The sequence below is a fragment of the Antechinus flavipes genome, chromosome 5, assembly GCF_016432865.1.
Source record: "Antechinus flavipes isolate AdamAnt ecotype Samford, QLD, Australia chromosome 5, AdamAnt_v2, whole genome shotgun sequence".
In the NCBI taxonomy this organism is placed as follows: Eukaryota; Metazoa; Chordata; class Mammalia; order Dasyuromorphia; family Dasyuridae; genus Antechinus; species Antechinus flavipes.
The window spans coordinates 130,926,469-130,951,289 of record NC_067402.1 but is presented as its reverse complement, the minus strand read 5'-3'; the positions used below and the strand labels follow the sequence as shown (position 1 = coordinate 130,951,289).

The window sequence follows — 24,821 nt, the reverse complement described above, 5'->3', positions numbered from 1 at the left end:
ATGTACAATGTATGCATACATGAAAAGCTTAGCTTTTCAAAGATTAACACATTTTCCTTTGGGGCTCCTATTCATTTAAATGCAGTAGACAGTACTTTTACAGTTTTAGGATACACTGTTGAGTTCAATCCTGACTCATTTCTGTTTATCATTTGAACCTAAGAATCTAGCTTTGGCAAACATTGAACATAGAAAGAAGGCCCACTCATTTTTTTGAGTACAAATAATGCATTACAAAGTTATATGAAAAGCAGATTTTAAAAACCTAGCTCTCTCCTCCTTCTAGCTTGAGTTGAACAGAGAAAATCCAATGTAGGAAGAGAATGAAAATTTTTTCGTGTTCTTTTCACATTTATAGGAATATATATACACATGTACTTTATGTTTATCCAATATATTGATTAAACAATTCCAATAAAATATAATTAGTTTAATATAGAAACACTTATACAAATGAGCATATAGTTCCTTCCCAGGATGAATCTGACTTTAATGTTTCCCCTTTAAATAAAAAAGCCAGAGCAGTACAATACTTTGGTTCTAATAATCCTGTAGAAAATAAAACACATAGAATTTTAAAGTTTTCATAAAGTACATAGCATGAAAATCTATCAACTCAGCCACCAAAGCTTGTTAACCTGTTTCCATGTGCTCCGATAGCCTGTTTTCAAGATACCTTCTTTTATTTTTTCTAAAATTATTAGTTTCAGCATAGCATTTACTGCACTTCACACTCAAGACACTGAAAGATAGCCCAAATTTACTTGCTCACCAGTCTGAACTTTGGAGAGTCTATAACCTTCACAATAGCAATGGTTTTCTCTTTTTCCTTCATCATTCTCTTTGCCTTAAACTTGCAAACAATAAGCACAAAATCTAGGCTGAAACTTCTGCACAAAAGTGAACTTTGACTCTTTCTTGGACTTTAAGACTAATTCGGTCCAGGATGTGACTGACAAAAGCTTCCTCACTGATGTTATGCACATTTTGAAGTTACTCAGCTAAGCAAAGTGGGCTGTTAATATTTACTCAATCCCATCCCTGGAATGGTTTTGAACTCTAACAGTTTACTTAGATTGCCAAATGCCACCAGCATTTACATTTACCTGGTTGAAGAAATGCCGAGAAAATAAGATGAAGACATGAGTTATTTGGGTCAGCAGAATTATATGTACCAACTTATTATCTTTCCTAATATGTGGCAGCTGCATTTTCATCATCATAACAAAATCATTCTCACAGAGTAATATAAAAGGGAAATATTTTATCTATTTGATATTTGTTTCTAAGAACTACATATCATTCCCCAAAATCAGGAAATTGGCAAAAGCATTTTAATCTCCCTTTTTCATGGATTCTAACTACTCTAGCATTTATGGTATTTACTATCCATGCATTTATTGACTATACACTTAACTAATCCAGGGGATTGAATTTCTGATTCATCACAGCAGTAAAAATGGTCAAACTATTGATTCTTTATGGTCATCTTAATGATTAATCAGTTGGTCAGCAATGATTATTTGGTATCTACCATGTAGAAAGAGCTACACCAACAGCATCTAGTAACTGGTGAAAAACCATATAGAAAGAGGTTTTATCTCCTCTTCCCCAAATAAAATCATCCATCAGTGTGGAGAGGGAGTGTGTGAAAATCTGAACTTAGGCTTAATGAACAAAGCAAAAAACTATTCCTTGAGGTCTCATTTTCTTATATGAATTTTGACAAACTAACTCTAATGAAAATAATTTATTCTTTCTGAAACAGAGTTGAGGATTAATAGTTTCATGGTTATCATCAGTAAGTGGTCATTAAAATCTCTTGGCACACATTCAATTTATTACCACCTCTTCCTTTTTTCTTTAGTGTTCTGACACAAACATTGATTCAAATATCAATATTTCTATTAACAAATAGAGACATGGGCAATTTACTCTGGAAAAAACATCCAAAAAGCTAAAGAATGCTGTCCTCCAAGGAATGAACTAAACCACCTAATCCTACAGTCCCACTGTCACTGCCTCTATTATTTTTTATGTTAAAAGACAAAATTTACCAGTCATATGGTCTCATTCCAAATCTCACCCTACTCCCACAAAAGATATTATATTCACAATTATATTATGTAGTTCTGACTACAATATGCTAAAAATCCTACTTTATGGACACTTAAAATTAGAAGGATATTTTTATTTCTTAAAAACAGGACACTAAAATTAGAAGATAAGAGATCATCTTGTTCCAATCTCCACCCAAATCATAAATGCCAACATTTCCTTAAAGTAGTAATGTAATTTTGCTTGAAGAAATTGTGATCAACCTAATGCTCATGTATTTACCATAAGAATTCAAAACTTTAGGAGGTCCACAGTTTCATAACATAGATCCCAACCCCCTCTTCAACTCAGAAAACAGTTTAATGAAATAGTAAATAGTTTATGGAGTACCTAAGGTAAAAAAAAAAATTCTTCAATACATAAATGTCTTTAAGTAAATCTCTCTACATATAATTAGGCCAGTTCTTGGACATACAAGTTTACTGCCAACCTCACAAAGATTTCCCATTTTGGTAAGTCCAGAAATCACATCCCAGTGTTTTATGAACAGATCACTTGGGAGACATCAATTAATTACTAAAGTCCTATTCCTATGTCTCTTCAACAACAGATAATAATAATAGAAAAAGAATCCAAGCCTTGTTAAAACCACGAAATGTTATGACATCAACACCAAAAAAGCATGAGATCAACTTAAACTATATAGAAGGCAGTCTTTAAATAGACAAAATAGTTTGGCTGAATATTTCCCTCAAGAAGCTCTTGATATACATCTGTATGTCTTAGACAAACTTCTTACTCCACAATCAAGGATCTCATAATTGTGAAACTTAACCCTTTCTTAATCTTCTTCCTTCACCAATAAACATTTATTACATGCAGACTATGTAGTAGGAATTTTGCTAAGTGCTGAGCATATAAAAAGAAACAAAAGATAGTCTCAAGTCCTCAAGGAATTTACATTTTCTTACAATCTTCTGTAGCATTTCTCACTGTTGACCAGTTTCCTACTAGACAGTCTCTTCTCTGATTTTTCATGACGGTGTTTTCTCCTGATTCTCCTTTTATCTATATTCTAATCTGGAATTCCTTTGCTTTATTATTTTGTCTTTATAATCACTAATTCTGGATGTACCTCCAAGGTTCTAACTTGGATCCTCTTCTCTTTTTAATTTCATGTGGTGAACTGTTCAGCACCCATGGGTTCTCTTTGTATAGATGACTTCCAGATTGATATATGTAGCCATAAGTTTACTACTGAATTCTAATCCTGCATCCCCACTGCCTATCAGATATTTCAAACCAGGTGTTCATAATAGAACTCATTATCTTCCCTACCCAGCCATAGGTACCACATCCTAGTTTAAAATCTGGTATATCCAATCAATTATCCGATGTATCTTTTTCTAAAACACATCATTCTCTCTCCATTCATATAGTCACAACTCTAGTTCAAGCACTTGACATTTCTTGCCTGGATTATTAAAATATCCTCCTATATAATATCCCTGTCTCAATTCTCTCTTTCCTTCACATTATCCTTCAGACAAGCACCAAATTGAGTGTCCTTAAGCTTAGATCTCTCCACATCACTTCCATACTCAAAACTCCAATAACTAAGTAGGATCAAATATAAACTTCTTTACCTGCCACTGAAAGATCTTTCAATGCAGCCTCAAACATACATGAATGAAACCCTGTATGATGGATTTATTAGACTGGAAAGAATAAGAAGGCATGGATGAATTGTACAGGATTGGACACATTGGTGAGATCACTGGTCAATAAAAATATTAAAGCAAGAATAAGCTGACTAGTCTCAAAAGACTGACTGGGTCTAATACTTATAATCATAAGCCAACAATTCAGTTCCACTTCCATTAGTAAGGAATGAGATATATACCTCAACAACGATACTGTTTGAGGATGTATTCTGATGGAAGTGGATCTCTTCGATAAAGAGAGCTAACTCAGTTTCAATTGATCAAGGATGGACAGAAGCAGCTACACCCAAAGAAAGAACACTGGGAAAAGAATATAAACTGCTTGCATTTTTGTTTTTCTTCCCAGGTTATTTATACCTTCTGAATCCAATTCTCCCTGTGCAACAAGAGAACTGTTCAGTTCTGCACACATATATTGTATCTAGGATATACTGTAACCTATTTAACATGTAAAGGACTGCTTGCCATCTGGGGGAGGGGTGGAGGGAGGGAGGGGAAAAATCGGAACAGAAGTGAATGCAAGGGATAATGTTGTAAAAAATTACCCAGGCATGGGTTCTGTCAATAAAAAGTTACTTAATAAATAAAAAATAAAAATAAAAAAAAAGGAATGAGAAACTCTTTTAAATAATATTGAAGAGAATTTGATAATTTCTGTATTCAGGTTGAAAGTTGAAAAACTAAATATTTAAATATACTGTCCAATGAGTGCTTCAACAAGTACATTAAAAGTTTGCTAAGTGCCAGTTAGAACCTCTGGGTGAGTTTTCATATTCTATCCCACTTCCTGCTTTTCTAGGTTCTAGCTTTGAGGTTAATTAGAAGTTAAATCTTGACATTTTGGGCTTATGCCAATGGCCTATTTTATCCAAATGTGTTCTTTTTTTTCCCCTCCAAAAAATGTGTTCAAGCTATGAACTCTAAAAAAATTTAAATTACTATCAAAAACATCTAATTAAATACATATATGAATTTACAATGGTCAATAATCACAGCTAAGAAAAATTGTTCATACTCTCTGAGATGGGGCATATGCATTTAATGTCATTTTAATATTGCATTCCACATGTGGGAAATGGATATGTTATAATCAAATCATACTTAGAAATCAGTTCCAATTTAACATATATTTTAACATATTTAACATATATTGAATTACTTGCCATCTAGGAGAAGGAGTGGGGAAAAGGGGAAAAATTGGAACACAAGGTTTTTTAAGGGTCAATGTTGGAAAATTATCCATACATATGTTTTGAAAATAAAAAAAATTAAGAACTGCATTTCTAATGTCCCCCCAAAAAAGAATAAATCAGTTCTAAAGAAAAGCATGATGAAAGCAGTGTGTGTGTGTGTGTGTGTGTGTGTGTGTGTGTGTGTGTGTGTTTGTATTGAAGAACAGGATTATTTCAAGTAATTAAATTCATACATAAAAGGAATAAGTTTACAGGAAATTAAGCCACCTTTTTTTTTTTTTTTAAATCTAGGGGGTGAAGAAATAATAAGAAAATAATATTTCCATTCCAGGAAGTTAGATATACAGAATTTATCATGATCAGAAAACTTTAATTATACTTAAAGCATGAGATAAGACTCGAGGTAGAATTTTTTGAAATAGCAATCCTCAATAAAGTTGGTCATGGAATACTAGCCCAAGATAACAAAGTTTGGGCACAAAATTTCCCAAAGCAACCCAAATAAAAATCCCAAGTTTAAAACCTCATCAATAGTAATTAAATGTTTTAGCCATCATTAAATTGCCAGATTAAGAGCAGGGGCAGAAAAGTATTGGTAGACAGGAGATAGGGAATGCATTCTTGTGGAAATGAAAAGGATTCTTTATGAAACTTCTTGAGAATTCAAAATATGAATTATACAACCCTCAAAAGTGAGCCAACAACCTTTGTACTCAAGGAACATGCTCTTGTTTTGCGCAATTGCACAGAATTAGACCTAGAAGGGATCTATTCAACATTCCCTCCCCACACCAATATCATTTTATAAATGAAGAACCATAAATAACAGTTGTATAGATAGTACATGACAGTTGGGATTCAAACCTAGGCTTCTTTGATTGCAAATTCTTTGCTTTTTCTCCTGCCCTATACTGCATGCCAAAGAACACAGAATACCTATCATTAAGTTGTTAAAAAGAAAAAAAACTTAACTAAATTCAGAATTTGAAGTGCTCACTTTTTTCTCTTATTTTCTGGAAGGATGTAAATGTCTAGAAATTCCCCAAGGAGTCCTGAAGGAGGATCTATATACACTACATCTTGTATCCTTGCTCATTTTTAAATTAGTAATGAGAAGGTTAAGTGAGCAATTGCAGATGAGATGCAATCCTTGGCTTGCACTGCATATTGCTCCAAGTAAGAGAAGGGGATCAACCAATCTCGAAGGAATTTGTTCTGATTTCAACATCAGTCATACCCTCCATGCTTCTGTACTAGGTGCAGAAGGTTTTACTTGTACTAGCCATAAATACTATTTAAGAGCCTTATGATAAGTTTCTCTTTTCACCATGGTAATGCTTACTCTTCTAAATCTATATCTTGAAATCCTTCCCTTCCTTCGAGGCTCAGCTCTAAGTATTACCTTCTACAAGGGTCCTTCACTGACCTGAGCGGTTTTACATATTTTTACATATTATACTCACATACACAGGCTGCTCATCTTTACCCCTGACAAAGTAATAATGCTGATCATACTACTAGCATTTGTATAGTACTTTAAGGTGGGCAAAGTGCTTTCTTTACAAAATATTTCAAGAAAACCCTGAGAGACAGGTGCTATTATTTTTTTTTTTTCAGGTGAGGAAATTGAGACAAGCTGAGATTAAGTGGTTTTTTAAGGCCTGTTTATAAGCTACTTCTCTTACTAATATGTTTGGGGGCCATTTAAAACAACAAAATGCCCTAACAAACAGCACAAAAATGCAACAACAAAGAAAGTGTCAATAAATAGATCAAGAGCAGTTTGTAGATTAAGCCCTGGGCTAGGAATGAGGAAGACTCATCTTCATGAGTTCAAATCCAGCTTTAGCCACTCACTAGTTGTATGACCCTGAACAAGTCACTTTATCCTGTTTACCTCAGTTTCGCATCTGTAAAATGGCCTAGAAAAGGAAATGGCAAACCACTCGAGTATTTTTGCCAAGAAAACCCAAAGTTGAGGTCATGGAGAGTCAAATATGACAAACAAATGAACAACAACTAGACTAGGAAAAGGACACTTGGTTTTGCAGTGTTAAAGCTGAAACAAGAAGGCAGGATGTTACCTTGTTCAGCTGGGACTTATGTCTATGAAAAATTGTGAAGTTAACTTTCAGTATTAATTATACAAATACAAAATCTTTGAATAAAGGGGATCAATTGTACATGTAGCCATAATATGTGTTTATGAATAAACACATACATATATATAATTCTACTCTAAAACTCTTTCCTTTGGTGATCTCAGCTTCTATGTGTTCAATGATTATATTTATGCAGATGACCCTAAATCCATATGTAAACCAAGGCTATCAGGCCAATTCTGGCAAAGGCTTATTAACTACCATTTACCCTGTTTAAAGAAGGAAATGACAAACCACTTCAGTATCTTTGCCAAGAAAACTCGAAATAGGGTCCAAAAGAGTCAGACAAAATGACAAACAACATTTTTGCATGGCTATACAAGAAATCTTCTTAAGAAACAGATCTGACAATATCCTTCCCTTGCTCAAAAGCCAGTTTCTGATGCTTCAGACAAAATACAAATACTTCAGGATGCTATTTAAGGTCTTCAACCCACCTTTTCAGCCTTATTTCTTGCTCTTCTGCTTCAAATAGTCTATATTCCTGAGCTTTTCCCCAAGGTTGACATTCCAGTTTCTGCCTCCATTTTGGGGGGTTGGATATAGGGAGAAAAGGTGAGGTTATTTTTGTTTTTTTTGTTTGTTTTAAAACAGGGCCCTCTCCCATAGCTGAAATGGATGACTTCCTCATTGCAATCTCTCAAAATCCTCTTGTTCTTTCAAGACTAAGCTCAGATAACGTCTTCCCTGATTCTTCTAGTTATCAGTGTGCTTTTCTGTTTCTAAATTGTATTTTATTATATGTGTGTTTATGATGTATCCTTCCAGTAAACTGTAAGTTTTTTTAGGGCCTATAAAGTAGGCACTTAATAAATGTTAATTGAATTGAATTAAATTAGAGAGGTTTAATGAGTTGGCCAAAAGCATACAATTAAATATGTCAAAACTAGGATTCAAACCTAATTCTATTGTTGAGTTCTTTTTCCACTATACCTTAGTATAGTTAAAAAAAAAAAAATCATTTTTAACAGAAGATACATTTTTGTCAGTCACTTAAGAGCAGGAAAAAAATGTCATTTGAGATATCTTTATATAATTATTAAAAGTTTTGAGTTTTGTTTATTTCTATTCTATATCATTTTGTGACACAGATCAATCAAAATTTAAAAACACTTACCGTCCTTTGCATTAGGAGTGGAGCTTCTGGACAATCTGTTCCTTTATCATTAAAACTTGATTCCATGCTGATTATGTTCTCAAAAACATCATCCATCTAGCAAAATATAATATTACTTAGAATAAATATATAGAATCATAACAACTGTTTTATCTCTGTAATCACTCGATTGACAAACATTTTTCAGACTTTGACCATGAGCTAGAAACTTGCTAAATGCTTTCATTTAAAAAATTAAATTATTGTGTCATCTACAAAATGACCCCCAATCTTTATATACTGAAAATAATGGTCAGTCCATGGGCTTTATATGGCTAAAATATTCTCACTGAAAATGAAGATTAATAGGAAGCAATAAAGTGAACCAGAAGCAACCACAAAAGAGTGTGAAAAGCCCCAACCCAGGAACCAGGAGATGTGACCCTGATATTTCATCATAGCATTTTCTGATACTAACAATCTCTTTATTGTTGGATTGTTTTCATCATTTTCAATTCTTTGTAATTCCATTTGAGATTTTCATGGCAAAGATGCTGGGGCAATTTGCCATTTCCTTCTCCAGCTTATTTTACAGATGAAAAAACTGAGAAAACAGGGTGAAGTGATTTGCCCAGAGACACACAGCTAGGTTTGAGGCCAAATTTGAACCGACGAATGTGAATTTTCTTGACTAAAACTAGCATTCTAGCCATTGTAGTACCTAGCTCTTTTTAACACTCTCTAGTATGATAATAGAGAGATTGTAATACGTAATCACTAGGACTCTTCTAGATCCAAAATTTTATAAATCAACTTTCTCTCCTTTGGTTGATTTTCTCCATACTTGCTCCATGATCAACTACAGCAAAGTACCTCTTATAAAAGGGAACTGGTGGCTGTTACCCTGATATATTTCAATCATTCTTCCAGATACAGAATTCAGGCAAATAAGACCACTGATTAATAAACCTGTCAATTCACTCATAAAACCTTTTTTTTTTTCTCTCGCCTTGAAAATGTTTATGTTGCTGTACAAGAGCAACAAATAAAACAAAGTTTCTGTATGATTGGGCCTAAATTATAATTCTAGTACAGCACTCATGCAAATAAATACATGTCTATATACCAGGAAGAAGACCTAAAAACTTAATACAATTCACCTCTCTTCCCAATCTACTTCATTAATCTTTTCTTTTCATTGTCATCCCCTTTCCACTCCTTCCTGTAGGGGAAAATGCTAGTTTGGATATATAGGAATAGAGTGTGTGCCAAGTTCTCTTTGCTCAGGATGTGAAAACCAATAAAGAAAGTGAGTGAAAAAACCGTGTAGAGATAAATGACACTCCTACAGATGGCTCAAAATATTTCATTTTTTTCATTACTTTTAAATCCTAATCAAGATGTCCATGGATCTAGAAGAATCAAGAATAATGTGACTGAGAATGATGTAGACTCTAGCCTCATCCAGTTATCTTCACTAGGATTTTCTTTTGATTCACATAAAAGTAATTGGGACTACCAGTTAAAATTAAGAAAGTGAAACATGATTTGCTTATAATTATCATGATAATCTAATCTCTGAAAAGTTTGCTACATAGAATGTTTATTATTACTGTCAGCAGGTTTTCAGTTTTTAGTGTTTCCTTTTACTTAAGTAATAAAATTAATTCTACATCCAAAGAATACCAGGAAAAGAAAAAAAAATTTTAAATGGTGAGGAATATCAAAAGTCATGGTGAACAAGATTGTTTTCTTCTTATCTTTCCTCCAAAATAAAATAGATGACTGCTCCACCTAAATGTTATCTATTTTTCCTATACTTTCCTATCTCCTCTGGTACTATGATCTATCAATTATCTTCTTCTTATATATTCAGTCTTTCCCTCTTCACTGAGTTCTTCCCCTTTATCTGCAGATAAGCTCAGACATCCCTTGTGCTAATCAAACAAATAGAAACTGTCCTTGACACCATTTCCTCAAATGTATAGTTCATTCATCCATTCATCGATTCATTATATAAAGAATATCAGTTATGTGGAAGGCAGTTTGATATTAAAAGGGCTCTTAGACGACTTCTGAATGCCACTGTTTTTCAGGTCTCATCCTCCTTGACTTCTAGATAATATTGACACTTTCACTTATCTATTCATTAAAATTTTCTCCCCCTTTGGCTCCAGTGACACTGAATTATTTGGCTTTCCTCTTGTTTCTCTGATTTTTCTTCTTGCTGCTCCCCTTATTTAATCTCCTGTAATAGCTCATCCACATTTGATTTTCATTAGCTAAGTCTCTACTTTCAGTCCATACCTCTCTTTCTGAATACAGTCCTATATTTCCAGCTGCCTAACTGGATATCTTTCTTTGCCTATTCCATCAACATGTCAAACTTAATGTCATGGAATGAACTCCTCTTCTTTCCCCAGAAATTTGCTTCTCCTAATAGCATTAATACATCATCATCTTCCAAATTCAATATTAACTTGTAATCTCTGTTACATCTGTTCCCTCATTTCTAGCACAGCTACCACTTTCTCAGGACCTTATCACTTCACACTTATATTATTGATGCATTCTGATAATCAGCTTATTTGCCTGTATTTCCTCCATTATAAAGTGAGGAGAATTCTATCTTTTACCATCTTGATTCATTTCTTTTTATTATTACTATTAAAGCTTTTTTATTTTCAAAACATATACATAGATAATTTTCAACATTCACTGTTGCAAAACCTTGTGCTCCAAATTTTTTTTCTCCCTTCCTTCCCACTACCCTAGACAGCAGGTATTGAGTCAATTCTTCAAAAAGTTGCAGTGGTGCTCAATAGCCTTCATAGTAAATTTTGAGCTATTTGAAAATGAAATGGGCTACCTTATAAGGTAGTGGATTTCCTCTGACTCACAGTTTTGAACAAAAACTAAAGAAGCACCTATCAGAGGGATAGTGCAATGCTTTTTCCTGTTGAATTGGAGGACCAATATGGAAGACTTCTAATATTTTAAAAGTCTGTGTCATTTTCTCGCATATACACATTACAGTGTCCCTGTACCTCACTGAATAAAAGCCATAAACTCCAATGTCCTTCATATTCTGGCACCATTATGTCTTTCCAGCCTCACAATCTTTCTTATATGCAGCCTATTGTCTAGCTAAAACAGATTATAATCTTTAAGCATACTTTTGTCATCTGCTCATTCACTCAAGCAGTCCCTCTGCCTGGAATACTCTTCCCCAAATTTCCTTGTAATTCTATTTATTTTTTCAAAGCTGAGCTTAAACATGATCTCATTTATGACAATTCCTCTTATACTCCTAGGGCAAATAAGCAATCCTTCCTTCTGATTTACTAATAAACTTTAATGATAGTTCCTTTGCATTTCTTACCACATTCTTTTTCATAGTTATTTACAGTTTTCTCTTCTATCTTCTAAACTGTAATCATTGGAAGGTCTTATTTAATCATTTAGTTAGTCCCTCTATAATCCCCACTACAAAATCTGACCTAAAGTGAATGCTTAATAAATGTGTTAAATATTTTGAGAAGCCTTCTGACTTTTCCCACTGCTTTCCTTAAATGCCCTCATATTTATTTATCTGTGTACATGTACCTTTCCAGCATAATACAAGTTCCTTGAGATCAAAAATCAATTCATTTTTGCCTTTGAAATCTCAATATCAGTAGTGTCTATACTGAACATTATAGATGTTCAACAAGTGTTTAACTGAACTAACCAATGCATAACTAAATAATGGCGAGGGGAAAAACATCTGCAGCACTGATGGATATATATTTCCCTTTTTCATAGACAACAACTTCTAATCAAACTCAAAATCCTGAATTTCAGATAATTTCCTCTGGCTCAATCCTCTACAGATAAGAATTGTGAAAATGACTTTGAATTGTTGATGGCCCTCAGGGCTACCATTAGTGGGGCAAACTATGTCCTGCTCAAATCATTTGTGATTTAATTTTTAGTTTAAAAAAGGAAAAAAAAAGAAAACATACTTCACATTTTGTTTTATCTATCTGATCTGGACTGTGTTTTCATTTGTGCGGGAAACTTCCAACATGGAAACTCCTGTCAATGTCAATAATTAACTTATCCAAACTTTATTCTATTAGAGATCTGTCTATGGTACTGACAAGTTAAGTGCCTCATCTGCAGACACACAGATTTGGTATGTTTAAGAATTAGAACTTAAACCCAAGTCTTCCAAGTTCTAAGGCTGTCCCTGTACAATGCTGACTCATATATTGCTTATTAGATTAAAAAGCCATATTCTCAAGCTCTACTGAGAAAGAGATCATGTCAATAAATTTTTGCTTTCTACCCCACTTACCAAAGAGTCATCTCATACCAAAATGCTTCTCGAAAATGGTTATCTATTGGAAATGTTTTGTAGAACAGTACATGTATAATTTATAACAAATTGTTTGCCTTTTCAATAAGAGGGCAAGGAAAGACAGAATGTGAAATTAAAAAAAAATTTTAAAAGAATGTTAAAAATAAAACAATCACTAAGAAAAAATAAAATATTAAGTATTTTTTAAAAGAAAATAGATATCTATAAGATCCCGTCCTTTATAAGTTGTTAATAGCTAATAATCAATTTGTTCTCCTCTTATGTTTGCAATTTTAATGGAATTATGAAAATTCTGAATCCAAATTCATGTTTCAAAAAAAATTACAACCAATTAGTATGTCAGGATAGTCTCCATTTTTTTTTTAATGAAAGAGTACACTACCCAAATGACCTTCAGAGTTAAGATGAACTTGCTGGGCAGTTCTAGAACTGTGGTCATTTAAAACTTCTTGTGTGTATACACACACACACACACACACACACACACACACACACACACACACATATAAATACACACACATACAAACACATATATACACATCACTTTTGTAAAAAATTAATGAATTATGATCATGAAATGGAAGGGATCTTAGAAAACTTTCTAGTTCACTTCTCACTTAAAGAAACTGAGGTCAAGTGACCAACTAAAAGTCACAAAGGTAGAAAATTGTATTTGAATCCACCCATCTTTTCCAGTATACTGCTTCTAATGCCTCTCTATCTTTTCCTTCTGGTCTTAAGCAACTAATGATCATTTTCAAAATCATTAGTCATATATTCCATACCACATTTTTATGATCCTTCCCAAGAGCTAGCAACCTGGTGATTGGATTTTCTGTGATCTCAATCTCATTGTCAGGAGGCACATGTCCATTCTGTACCATATGTGTGACACCTGTGGCTTGTGGATGAGTCAATGTTAGGGTTTGATTGGGCAACTTGGTGTCAAGAGTCAGATACTCCTTAATTTGGTGTCTCTGTGCTTGCTGTATATGGTACCTAGTTGGGTTTTCCACTTGTGTTTGAACCTAGAAATCAAAAAGATAAATGTTAATGGGTCACATCATTTGTTAAATCATAATGACTAACACAGTTCTATTTTTAACTGCCAATCGTGACATTAAACACATAACATTCTAAAATACCCCAAGCCTTTTGTAGCTTTTCATGGTTGTCAGAAGTTACATAAGGCTGTAATGACTTGACTATTTAGAAAAATCAATATGTGTCAGTGAGACTGCTGGATTTCTTAACCTTTACTACACATCATTTGATGCCAAAAGCATTGGTAAAAATTAATTTCTCTCAAAATATTGTGCAAAAGAAAATGGCATGCAATGACACAAAATTAATTGCAAAAGTGATTGCATAATGCAGTAACAGTGATAAAGAAAATGCCCAAGATCTTGCTGCTGTGAGTTCTTTGCTTACCTTGTAATAAGGTCGATCAGTTAAATGAGGCATTGCTGAGTTCTGAAAAAAAAAAAAAAAATTTTCAGTCCTAAGGAAAGCCTACCCACATATCAAATGTCAATCAAACAACCAGTGTTTGAGCTTTCTGAGGCTACAAGTCAAAAAGGAAATTTTTTAAGCTCAGTGGGTCATTATACAGTCAGTGATCTTGCTCATAGACCTCAGTGGTAAAAAGCACCCCATCTTTTTGAAAGCTCAAGGCAATCTCTCCACATTTCAGACTCCTTTTCACCAGTACTGCATTCGAGCTCTGGTGCTCATGAACACAGAAGGCTGCTGGCAACTTGGCCTTCTGACTCTTTCTCCCCCACCCCTATGATGTGACTAGTCACCAATTTCTAGTAATAAATTTTCCTCAAGTGGCCCATATGTAAGTGTGTTTAATATGCCCGGCATGTTAAACAATAGTAAAGGCTGCAGTACAGTGCTTATTTTTTTTTCTTTTTTATTTCAGCTATACAAACTACTGTTTAATTCCCTTAACATACATTAGCCCAGACAAATAGCCCATACAAAGTATTTTGCATTTAAATGAGCTAGTTTGGGGTACAATATTGTAGTACTTACTTTAGTTTAATTCTGTTATGCTGACATTTTTAGCATTATTTTAATTGTGTGACCATAAAATAATTTTTCAGTCATATAAAAAAAGATTAAGATTGGTAATAAAGATTACACATATTACTAATTATATTGCTACGAGCTTTGAAGTTGTAAAATAACATTTCATTAAAACACTAGTGGGAATTTTTTAGGGTGGCTGTTTAGATTATTCTTCAGTTTTAAGTTAACACTCCTCATTCTCTTCACACATTTATAAAATATATTTCATAAATAGCATTTTCAGACTCACAAATTAGAGTCCTTTTTAGTTATGTATTTTACATTAATATTTAAGGGCATTTTGTATTAGGTTGTTTTTTTTTTTGTTCTGTTTTTTTGGTTTGTTGTTTTTTTTAAAGTACAGAGCCTCTGATTCAAATGAAAGGATGTTGATTCATCAGTTCCCCAGATTCGTTTGTCTCTTCTGCAGCATTTGTTAAAACCTTCTATAGGAAGTACTGTGAAGGAAACCAAAGTTTTAGAAGACTCAGTTCAAACCTTCAAGGAGTTTATAATTTGGCTAGGACAACATGATTCACGCAAATCAGATAACTGACGAACAAAACAACAATTCATAAAGTAGGGCCAACTAAAGTGAAAAGTGAAAATTGATAGAGTTGAAGCTTTTCAAGAAAATGAACTTTGACTGACGTCTTTGAAAGAAGGTTGATTCAGGGCCATATGGCAGTATGCATGTGGTACCCCTGTAAAGGGATGACTTCTAGGGACGAGTGACAGCTCTTTGATATTTATTTATCTGTATTTCCCTAGTAGAACATAAGCTCAAAAACTGCTTCCTAGCTAGTTTTTAATCTTTGTATCCATAACACAAGGCAGCTAACTGATGCAATGGATAGAGGGCTGGGTCTGGAGTCAGGAAGACCAGTTGTCTTCATTTCCTCATCTATGAAGTGAGCTGGAGAAGGAAATGGCAAACCAATCCAAAGTCACAAAGAATCAGACTGCACCAAAACAACTGAACAACAATAAACCCATAGCATCTGGTCCTTGAAATTTTATTTTCTTTGTTTTGGTGGAATTTTTTTTTTTTCTGGGGGGGGGGGGGGGGAGGGATGGGATTGGGAGGGTCAATTGGAGCTAAGATTTCATAGGTATAAGAGAACTTTTAATGAAAATGTTACCCATTTTAATAGGGAACTACTGTTCAATTTAGAAAATTGCTTTCAAAATTCTGAGATCAAGTATCTTACTCAGGATTATATAGCCAGTATGTCAAAGAGGTAAGTAAGTGGTACGGTAGATAGACTTCAGTACAAAGGTAGCCCCAGTTTCCTTATCTGTAAAATGAGAATAATAATAATAATAGCACCTTAGTCCCAGGGTTGTTAAACTAACAAATAAATAAATCTATAAAGTACTTTTCAAAACTATATATAAATGCAGCCTATTATTCCTTACTCTAAAAGGCTAGTTCTTTCTGCTTCAGCATGTCTCTCACCTCGCCTGTAGCAGGCACCTAATAAATGGACATCAAACTTCGTTCAATTAAATGTAGTTAAGTGGAAAGCATTACAAGTAGGGGAAAATAACCAAAAAACAGTAATTGGGATTAGGGAAGGAAGAGAAACAATCTAGAGTACTTTTCCAAAAAGAAAGCTGCATCCTCCCCCCAATCACAACAGAATATGAGACATGGTCAAAGATGAACATCCTCAAAGGAAACTAACTGTATTTCTCTATGAAGCTTTTGTTTATTTCTAATTACAAAGGATGAAACTTTACGAGTTAGAAGGCTTATATGTGCGTCTGTCTAACACAATGGTCCATGTGGAAAAAGTTTTAGATAGATGAATGTAGGTCTTTAAAGAGTCCTATTAGAAGAGGGCTTCTTAGCCATTTATGATCTAGGGATGTAAAATACATAGCTCTTTTTGAAGCATCCCAGAATTGGAATTTGAGGAGGGTGTCCATCAATTAAGGAACAGCTGAACAAATGACAGTATATAATTGAATTGAAATATATTGTCCTGTAAGAATGATAAAGAGGATGGTATCCGAAAACCCTGAGGGGACATGTACGAGCTGAGGTAAACTAAAGTAAGCAGACCTAGGATAATAATTTATTCAATGACAATAATATACTAAAGACAAAAATTAATATATATTGGGTTATTTGCCATCTAGGGATGGGGGTGGAAGGAAGAAAGGAAAAAATCGGAACACAGGGTTTTGCAAGGGTGGATGTTGAACAATATCTATGTACATGTTTTGAAAATAAAAAGCTTTAATAATAAAAATCAATAAAGACAAAAACTTTGAAAGTCTTAGGAACTAACCAACCATAATTCCAGAAGACTAATGATTCACACTACCTATCTTACCATAGAAAGGTTAAAAGACTCAAGCATGAAGAATGAATGAAACGTGTATTTCTTTTAGTCATGGCTGATAAGGAAAGTGTTTTACTTGAATATTAATATTTGTATCAGTGGTTTTTCTTTATATTCTTTCATTTTCAATTGAGGATATATGGGAAGGAAAAGGAAAAGCCTTTTTGCTGAGTGAAATAGTTTGTTTTTTTTTTAAATTAAGTGAATGTTGACCAAAAATACAAACAATAAGCATGGCTCCAAAAAATAATGATAATAATAGCACTTTAGATTCTTTTGCTAGTTTTGGAGTTCCATGAATGTGCAGTCTTGCATATGTTCTTAGCTTTTTTCAATGTATTGATTGGTTTTATTAATTTTCTTTTTAATCCTTAAAATCTTCTTTGTTACATTAGATGTCTCTCTGAGAGGGAGAGATACTTGGAGAAATTTAGGCAATGTAAAAAAAATTGATAAAATTTATTTTTAAAAAAATTAAAGTCCATTTTTATCCTAATTCTCTGCCTATTCTGCCTTAAGGCCACTTAGTAGTCATCATTTTTACTTCTGCATCATTTAGATAAAAGTAAGCAGCATTCCAGTTCAAGGTCTGAATAACAGAAAATATTCATTAAGTAAGAATGAGTCCTTTCATCCACTCTGCACTTCAACCACCTTCCCTTTACAGATCTAAGACAGATGCTGACAGTTATGGAGCTCTGAGCTTTTCACAAATAAGAACAATAAGCTATTTCCTTGCAGAAAATAGAATTATAAGAGAAGGGGATATACATAAAACTTACAAGGTAAAGACAAGACATGAAAATGGAGTGGGGAAAATGGGAAGTTGAGGAAGGCAAACCCATTGTAAGTCCAAATGACTGGAGGCATAGTGCTGTTTTGGACATGTTGAATTTAAGATTCCTATGGAATATTCATTTAAAGATTTCCTCAAGGCTTTTTGTGATGTGTAACTACCTGAGGAGAAAGAGATTAGGGCTATATAGATCTGAGAATCATCTCATAGAAACTTTCAACCCACAAGAGCTCATGAGATTAGCAAATGATATAAACACATATGTATTTCTCAATTAGATGTAAGAGCAATTTTTAACATTTGGGTGTTTTTAAAATTTTCATTTCCAAGTTCTCTTCCACCCCCATCTCCCCAATCTCTGAGATGATAAGCAATTTGATACAGGCTATACATGTGCAATCATGCAAAACATTTTATATAATTATTCTTATGAAAGAGAAAACACAGACCAAAAAAAACACAAAAAAACTATGAAATAAAGTGTAAAATATTAATGCTTTGATCTGCACTCTGGAAAGATAGCATTTTCATGAGTCCTTTGGAATTGTCTTGGATCATATTGCTGAGAGGAGCTAAGTCACAGTTAATTGGTAAATAGCTTTCTCATGCAGATTATCCATGAAGAGGGAAATAGCAGATGGTAACCAGCAGGAAAAAGTAGGATCAAATGAGGATTTTTAGGATGATGGAGAGATATGTGTGTGTGTGTGTTTATAGTTAGTTGAAAAGGAACCATTTGGTCAACAGTGAAGTTGGGGGCAGGGGGAGGAGAAGATGTGGTGGAGATAAAGACAGGCAATTTGCTGGAGAAAAGAGAAGTTTATGAGATCAAATCACTTCTTCCTGACTCGGGCACCATGGCTTTCTATAATAGGTTCAGTAAAAAAAAAAAAGTGTAGCCCAGACTCTGAGGCCATGTCCTATCATGAAGACTTAATCATTCTTAATGGGACAACAAAATGGGACTTTCTCAAGCATGGATATTTCTCAAAAAATGTCAGCCCAAATTTTTAGGAAGTTCCATTTAGCTTAATAAACAGTATACAACATGCAAGGTAGCTTATATAATAGTAATAATTTGTATGTATGAATGAATTAGTAACTTTCTAAATTTACAAAATATTTTTCTTCATTATAACCTTATGATAACAGGTAACAGATATCATCATCCTTATTTTCCATGGGTGGGTACTCTAAATTTGGGCTTCTTAAACTTTTTTTTCCACTTATGACCCCTTTATGATCAAGAAATTTTTACATGACTACGGGTATATAACCATAATAAACTAGGTTTACAAATCAAACATTTACTGATAATAAATCATAATTTTTCAACCCTCACATTCAGTTATTCAACTCCATATGGGGTCATGAACCACAGTTTAAGAAGCTAAGCTCTAAACATGTCAGCTTATGATGAAAAACTAAAACTGTTCTCTCCAGAGTCATCAATGATCTCTTACTGACAAATTTAATGACCTCAATACTCATCATTTGCAGCCTTTGACATTCTTTTAACTCTCTTCTCTGTATCTGTGACATTATTCTTATTTGATTCTTCTCTTGCCTGTAGGATCACTCCTTTTCAAACTCTTACTAAAAAAATCATTCACTACAGTTCCTAACAAAAGGAACACCTTGAGACTCTTCCCTAGACACTCTTCTCTTTCACCATGACATTTAATCAACTCACTTAAGGTTCCATGATAGCTCCCAGATCTACATTTTTAGTCTGAGTCTCTACCCTTAACTCTAGTTCTGCATTACCAGCTGAATAATGGACATTTCAAATGGGACTCCTAGAAACATCTAAAATTGACAGACTGGATCAACACAACTTGCCCTTAATATATGAAACTCATTTGCTTTATTTTCCTATCTTGCCCTGGCTGTTTTTAACACCTGGAATGAATGCTTGTTCTCAGACTCTCTGGATTCCTTCAAGTCTAAACTCAAATATCACTTTCTACATCAGTGGCTCTCAAAGTATGGTCTGTAGGCTCCTGGAGGTCCTTTCAGGTGGTCCACAAGGCTGAAATCATAATATTTAAATAATAATATTGAAAAGTTATTGCCTTGGTAATAATATCAACTAATTATCAAAGATTTTCTTTTATGGGAATGTTTAACAGCAAAGACAAGTAATACTAAAATATTCAAAATGCTGAGTAACTTTCTTTGAATCTGATTTTTTTTTTTTTAGAAAAGTTGTGCTGATATTTGCATCCATAGTAAAAACAATGGTGGGTTAAACTGCTGGCACATTAGCGAGAATTGAGGCTGTGACACCAAAACAAACTATCAGTTATAATCTTCACCTCTAGACATTCACAGTTTAAAAAAAAAAAAAGTCATTAAATAAATAAAGGAGTCGGTGAGGGATGCTAAATAAATAGTAAAATTTTAAATTAATTAAAATGCCAAATGTTTATTAAAATAAATTTAAAATAAATGTCATTTTCCCTTTAGAAAGTCCTTGATTAATCTACAAATAGTAATTTTATTATGTCTCAAGCTTATAATGTAAAACTTTTTAATTTTCTAAGTACCAAAAGGAAAGTGTGTATAAAAAACCTTTTTTTCACTGCTTACCATAGTACAAGAGATGTCTTGAATAAAAACATCTGTGTAATTATTTGAGTTGTAAGCTTTATCTAGTTCCTTTTTGTTCATGAAACATATTTACTTAAAAGAGTGGCTGACAAAAACTATGGTTATTTAAACTTGGATATTTGGCAAACATTTTCTCAAAAATGAAACAAGCCTGTCACTTCAAGGAAAACAACTGACAATATTTGTTGCAAAGGATAAAATCTGATTTTTTAAAAAATAATTATAACTTTTTATTGACAGTACATATGCATGGGTAATTTTTTACAACATTATTCCTTGCACTCACTTCTGTTCCGACTTTTCCCTTCCCTCCCTCCAGCCCCTCCCCCAGATGGCAGGCAGTCTTATACATGTTAAATATGTTATAATATATCCTAGATACAATATATGTTTGCAGAACCAAACAGTTCTCTTGTTGCACAGGAAGAATTGGATTCAGAAGGTAAAAATAACCTGGGAAGAAAAATAAAAATGCAAACAGTTTGCACTCATTTCCCAGTGTTCCTTCTCTGGGTGTAGCTGCTTCTGTCCATCATTGTAAAATCTGAATTTTCAACTAAAAATTTGAATTTTGGAAAACATCTATGTCACTGTAAGCTTGATAGCTTCCCAACACATAAGGAATTATTTGAAAAGCCTACTTCTACCTCTTTTAAATACTTGTATGTCTGAAGCTGGACTTTCTTCATATTGTGCTGTTATTATTCAGTCTTTTTAGTTATGACCAACTCTTCATGATACCATTTGGGTTTTCTTAGCAAAGATACTAGTGTGATTTGCCATCTTCTTCTCCAGCTCACTTTACAGAAGAGGAAACTGAGACAGACAGCATTAAGTGACTTGCCTAGGATTACAAAGACCTAGCACTCTATCCACTGTACCATCTGGTTTCTTAGACTTCAACCAAAACAATATGTCACAACAGATTCAGTGAAGAAACAACAGAGTCCAGCTATATTCTAATAAGCCAGAAATTTATGAAAATATATAACAATGTCACTCTTCTCACTAATTTTTGTTTTGAAAAATAGTTATATATATGAGGATTTATTGTTACTTTAAAATAAATTCATAAATTTAATAAATTAAAAATAATTCATAGTAAAATTATATATTTCTAAAGTATATAATTCACAATTTCTAGAAATATGACTTACATAACAAAAGTTCTTTGGGGTTCCTCAATAATTTCTAAGCATGTAGAAGGGTCCTAAAAAAAAAAAGTTTGAGGACAACTATTCTCTATGAAGCCTATCTTCATCACACATACACACACACACACACAAACATACCCCCATTACTTTGGGTCAATTTTGAATATATTTGTATAACCCTATATAGGTATTGTGTCCCTCCCCCCAAAGTTTCACCCCTTTCAATCTAAGACAACAGAACATGTTAACATTACCGTCTTTGTAAACACTTAATACTGTATGTAGAATACAACAGCCGTGTAATAAACACTTGGTTGTTGATTAATGGCTTAAGAAAGCTCTTACCCTTTTTACTAAAAATTTCTCTGTTAGACATCAATTATTTATTAAGCATCTACTCTGTACCAGGCACTGTGTTCAGCACTAGCAATACAAAAAGCAAAAAACTTGTCCACAAGAACTCACTATCTGATGGGGGAGGAACAAACAAATGTGTCCAAATAAACTATGTGCGGATTTAATATAAAATAATTTAACAGAGGGAGAGCACTAGAATTCAGAAAGGTGGGGAATGGTTTCCTATAGAAGGTGGGATTTTAGTTGGGATTTACACCAAAGAAGCCAAAAGGCAAAGACAGATAAGGAGAGAGTTAAATTTATGGGGGACAAACAAAGAAATGTCTAGACCCCAAGGATGTAGGGTCTTGTTTATGGAAAAGCCGGGTCAGAATCACTGGATCAAAGAAGATGTGTTAGAGAGTAAAGCTAGTATGAAGGGCTTTGAATGTCAGGATTTTGCAGTTGATCCAGGAAGCAATAAGAAGCCACTGGACTTTTTTTTTTTTTTTTTTTTTAATAAAGAGGTGCTTTCAAGTCTAGTCTCAGACACTTAACATTTCCTAACTGTGTTACCCTAGCAAGTAACTTAATCCCAATTTCCTTAACAAAAAAATAAAAAATTTTAAAAGGGGTACTTTAGTAAAGTTATTTTAATAAGTGATGGCTGTGCCATTATTCCACTCATCAAATACAATACAATGTACTCAATACAAATGTAACTCAAGTTTTCTGACATCAAAAAAAATTATTTAATGATTTTCTTTTCTGTTTTTGTTCCTCTCTTTTCCTACTATCACTTCATTCACTGATTCTGGCTTAAATAGAAAGCACCTCATAGTGTTTTAAGGAAGTTTGTTTCTTGTATATTTCCTTCCTATTTTAGAGACTGAACACTGAGAAAGCTTTCCTAATCTCTGAATAGGCAGAATCAGATGGTTTATGTTGCTAATCTCATTTCTGAATCTTCTGAGCTTTGCCTATTACTAGTTTATATTTATACTAAAATGTGACTTTAAAAATAGGATATTAAAAAATAAATAGTACCTTCAACAACAACAAAAAAAGGTTCTGGGATTCTTTTGTAGAATCTTTGAAACCTTTGAAGGATTCAAGTGAAAAAGCTATTCACACTTCTAATACTCAGTAGGGAAAATGTTCAGTGAAATATTAGGAATCTAGAATACCCAAGTCCCACAACTGCCACTCACTAATTCTATATTTGTAGCCAGCAAGTAATTTGATTTTCTAGGCCCTCCATTTCCTTATCCACAAATTCAGAGGTTGATTTACATGTCCAAAAGTCCTTCCAGTTCTTCCTTGAATCTTTGAATCAAAAACATAGGCTACTAAGTAGATTAATTTAAATTTTAGCAAATCTTTCTTTATCATTACCATAGCTAATATATGTGCAGCAATAATAATAGCTAGCATTTGTTTGGTAAGTGCTATTATTATTATCTCCATACAAATGAGGAAACTGAGTCAGAACGAGAACAAGTGACTTGCCCATGATCACACAGCTAGTAAGTGAGACCAAATTTTAATTCAGTTCTTCCTGATGCCCAAGTTCTTCACTCATTCCACTGTCCACCTAGCTATTTCTATCAATTATACAATTATAGAATTAGGGGAGGTCAATGGAGCAACTGGTAAGAGAGATAAATTGATTTGCACAGGATCAATTGGTATTAAGGGTCCAAAGCAGAATTCAAACTCAAGTCTTTCTGACTTTAAATCTGGCAAATTTGGAAAGAAGAAGTACTTTGCTTTTTATCTGAATTTCAGCAATTTTTCTTCTCTGTTCCTCCCCTCCCCCAATTAGGAACTGATTTCATCACTTTAGGGAACTCCCAGTATAGACACTGCCCTTGCAAAAGAAGATCTACAATTCATATGTATCACTGTTTTAGAAAATAGCCAGTAACACTTGAAAGTGGTCTTTACCATAGTCATACAATTAATATATATGTACCAGAGCCAGAGACAGAACCTGAAACCAGTCGTTCCTGAACTCCATGTCATCTTGACCTTAGTCATGATGCTAAACTATCTTTCCAACTTACACATATCAAAAAGCCAAATTCCTATGGAACTTAAGAATTTGCAAATTTGCTTTGATAAAGCTAAAATCTATCCCCACAATTTTAGCATCATATTATCACATTGACATTCAATCACAAAATGAAAAGATTGATTTAGCACATAAATTTTGCCTAGATCTATGAATGAATTTTTATTTTAATTAACCTAAATAGTAGTTAAGCCAAAAATTCATTTTTTAAAAAAGTATTTGGAAAAATTACTCCATTTCTATTTCAAAATAATGCTAATTTAATTTAGAATTTTGTGTCCTCAATGTGTCATAATTTCTTCAACAAAATTTAGAAGCTTCTAAATTTCTGTTTTATAAGGTTGCTACAATTGTGAGATGCAAAACTAGCCAAGAATTATTTAATAAGTAAACCTAAGTACCAGATGAAAATTTGAATCACAAAAGTTCTAGCCTCAAAGGGCAAAGACTAAGCAACCCAGTGAAGTGGAGGAAAATCCTTTTCCTAATTGGGGAAAGGACACTCCTAGGCCAGTTACCATGGTTAACTGAAAAAGTGTTAACAACCTTAGTGTTTTGTTTTGTTTTTTACTACTTCTGACCCAAAGACAGGAAGATACACTAGAGCACAAAGAATTCAGATATATACAGGAAAAGGCAACTTATGGTATTTGCTTTGGTGAGCAGATAATAGACAGATAAAGTTCTCTCAATACAGCAGTTTTTGAAATCAGCTGAATCACTCAAAGTCTCACAAATACTGCCAGACCCTGTAAGAATCCAACTCCAAGAAAGTGTTGAAATTAGAGAGAAAACTGCTCTATCTAAACCTATCATAAAAATGAG

The 24,821-nt window shown here is 33.5% G+C and overlaps 1 protein-coding gene across 1 annotated transcript in view; it reads right to left on the bottom strand.

The window, feature by feature from the left end:
- Window positions 1-24,821, bottom strand: part of TFEC (transcription factor EC) — an 89,112-nt gene that overhangs the window by 26,110 nt on the left and 38,181 nt on the right. The window contains exons 2-4 of the mRNA XM_052001402.1: window positions 14,028-14,069; window positions 13,382-13,624; window positions 8,255-8,350 (exon numbers count right to left, since the gene is read on the bottom strand). Coding sequence (XP_051857362.1) covers window positions 8,255-8,350; window positions 13,382-13,624; window positions 14,028-14,069 — 381 coding nt within the window. The remainder of the gene's footprint in view (window positions 1-8,254; window positions 8,351-13,381; window positions 13,625-14,027; window positions 14,070-24,821) is intronic.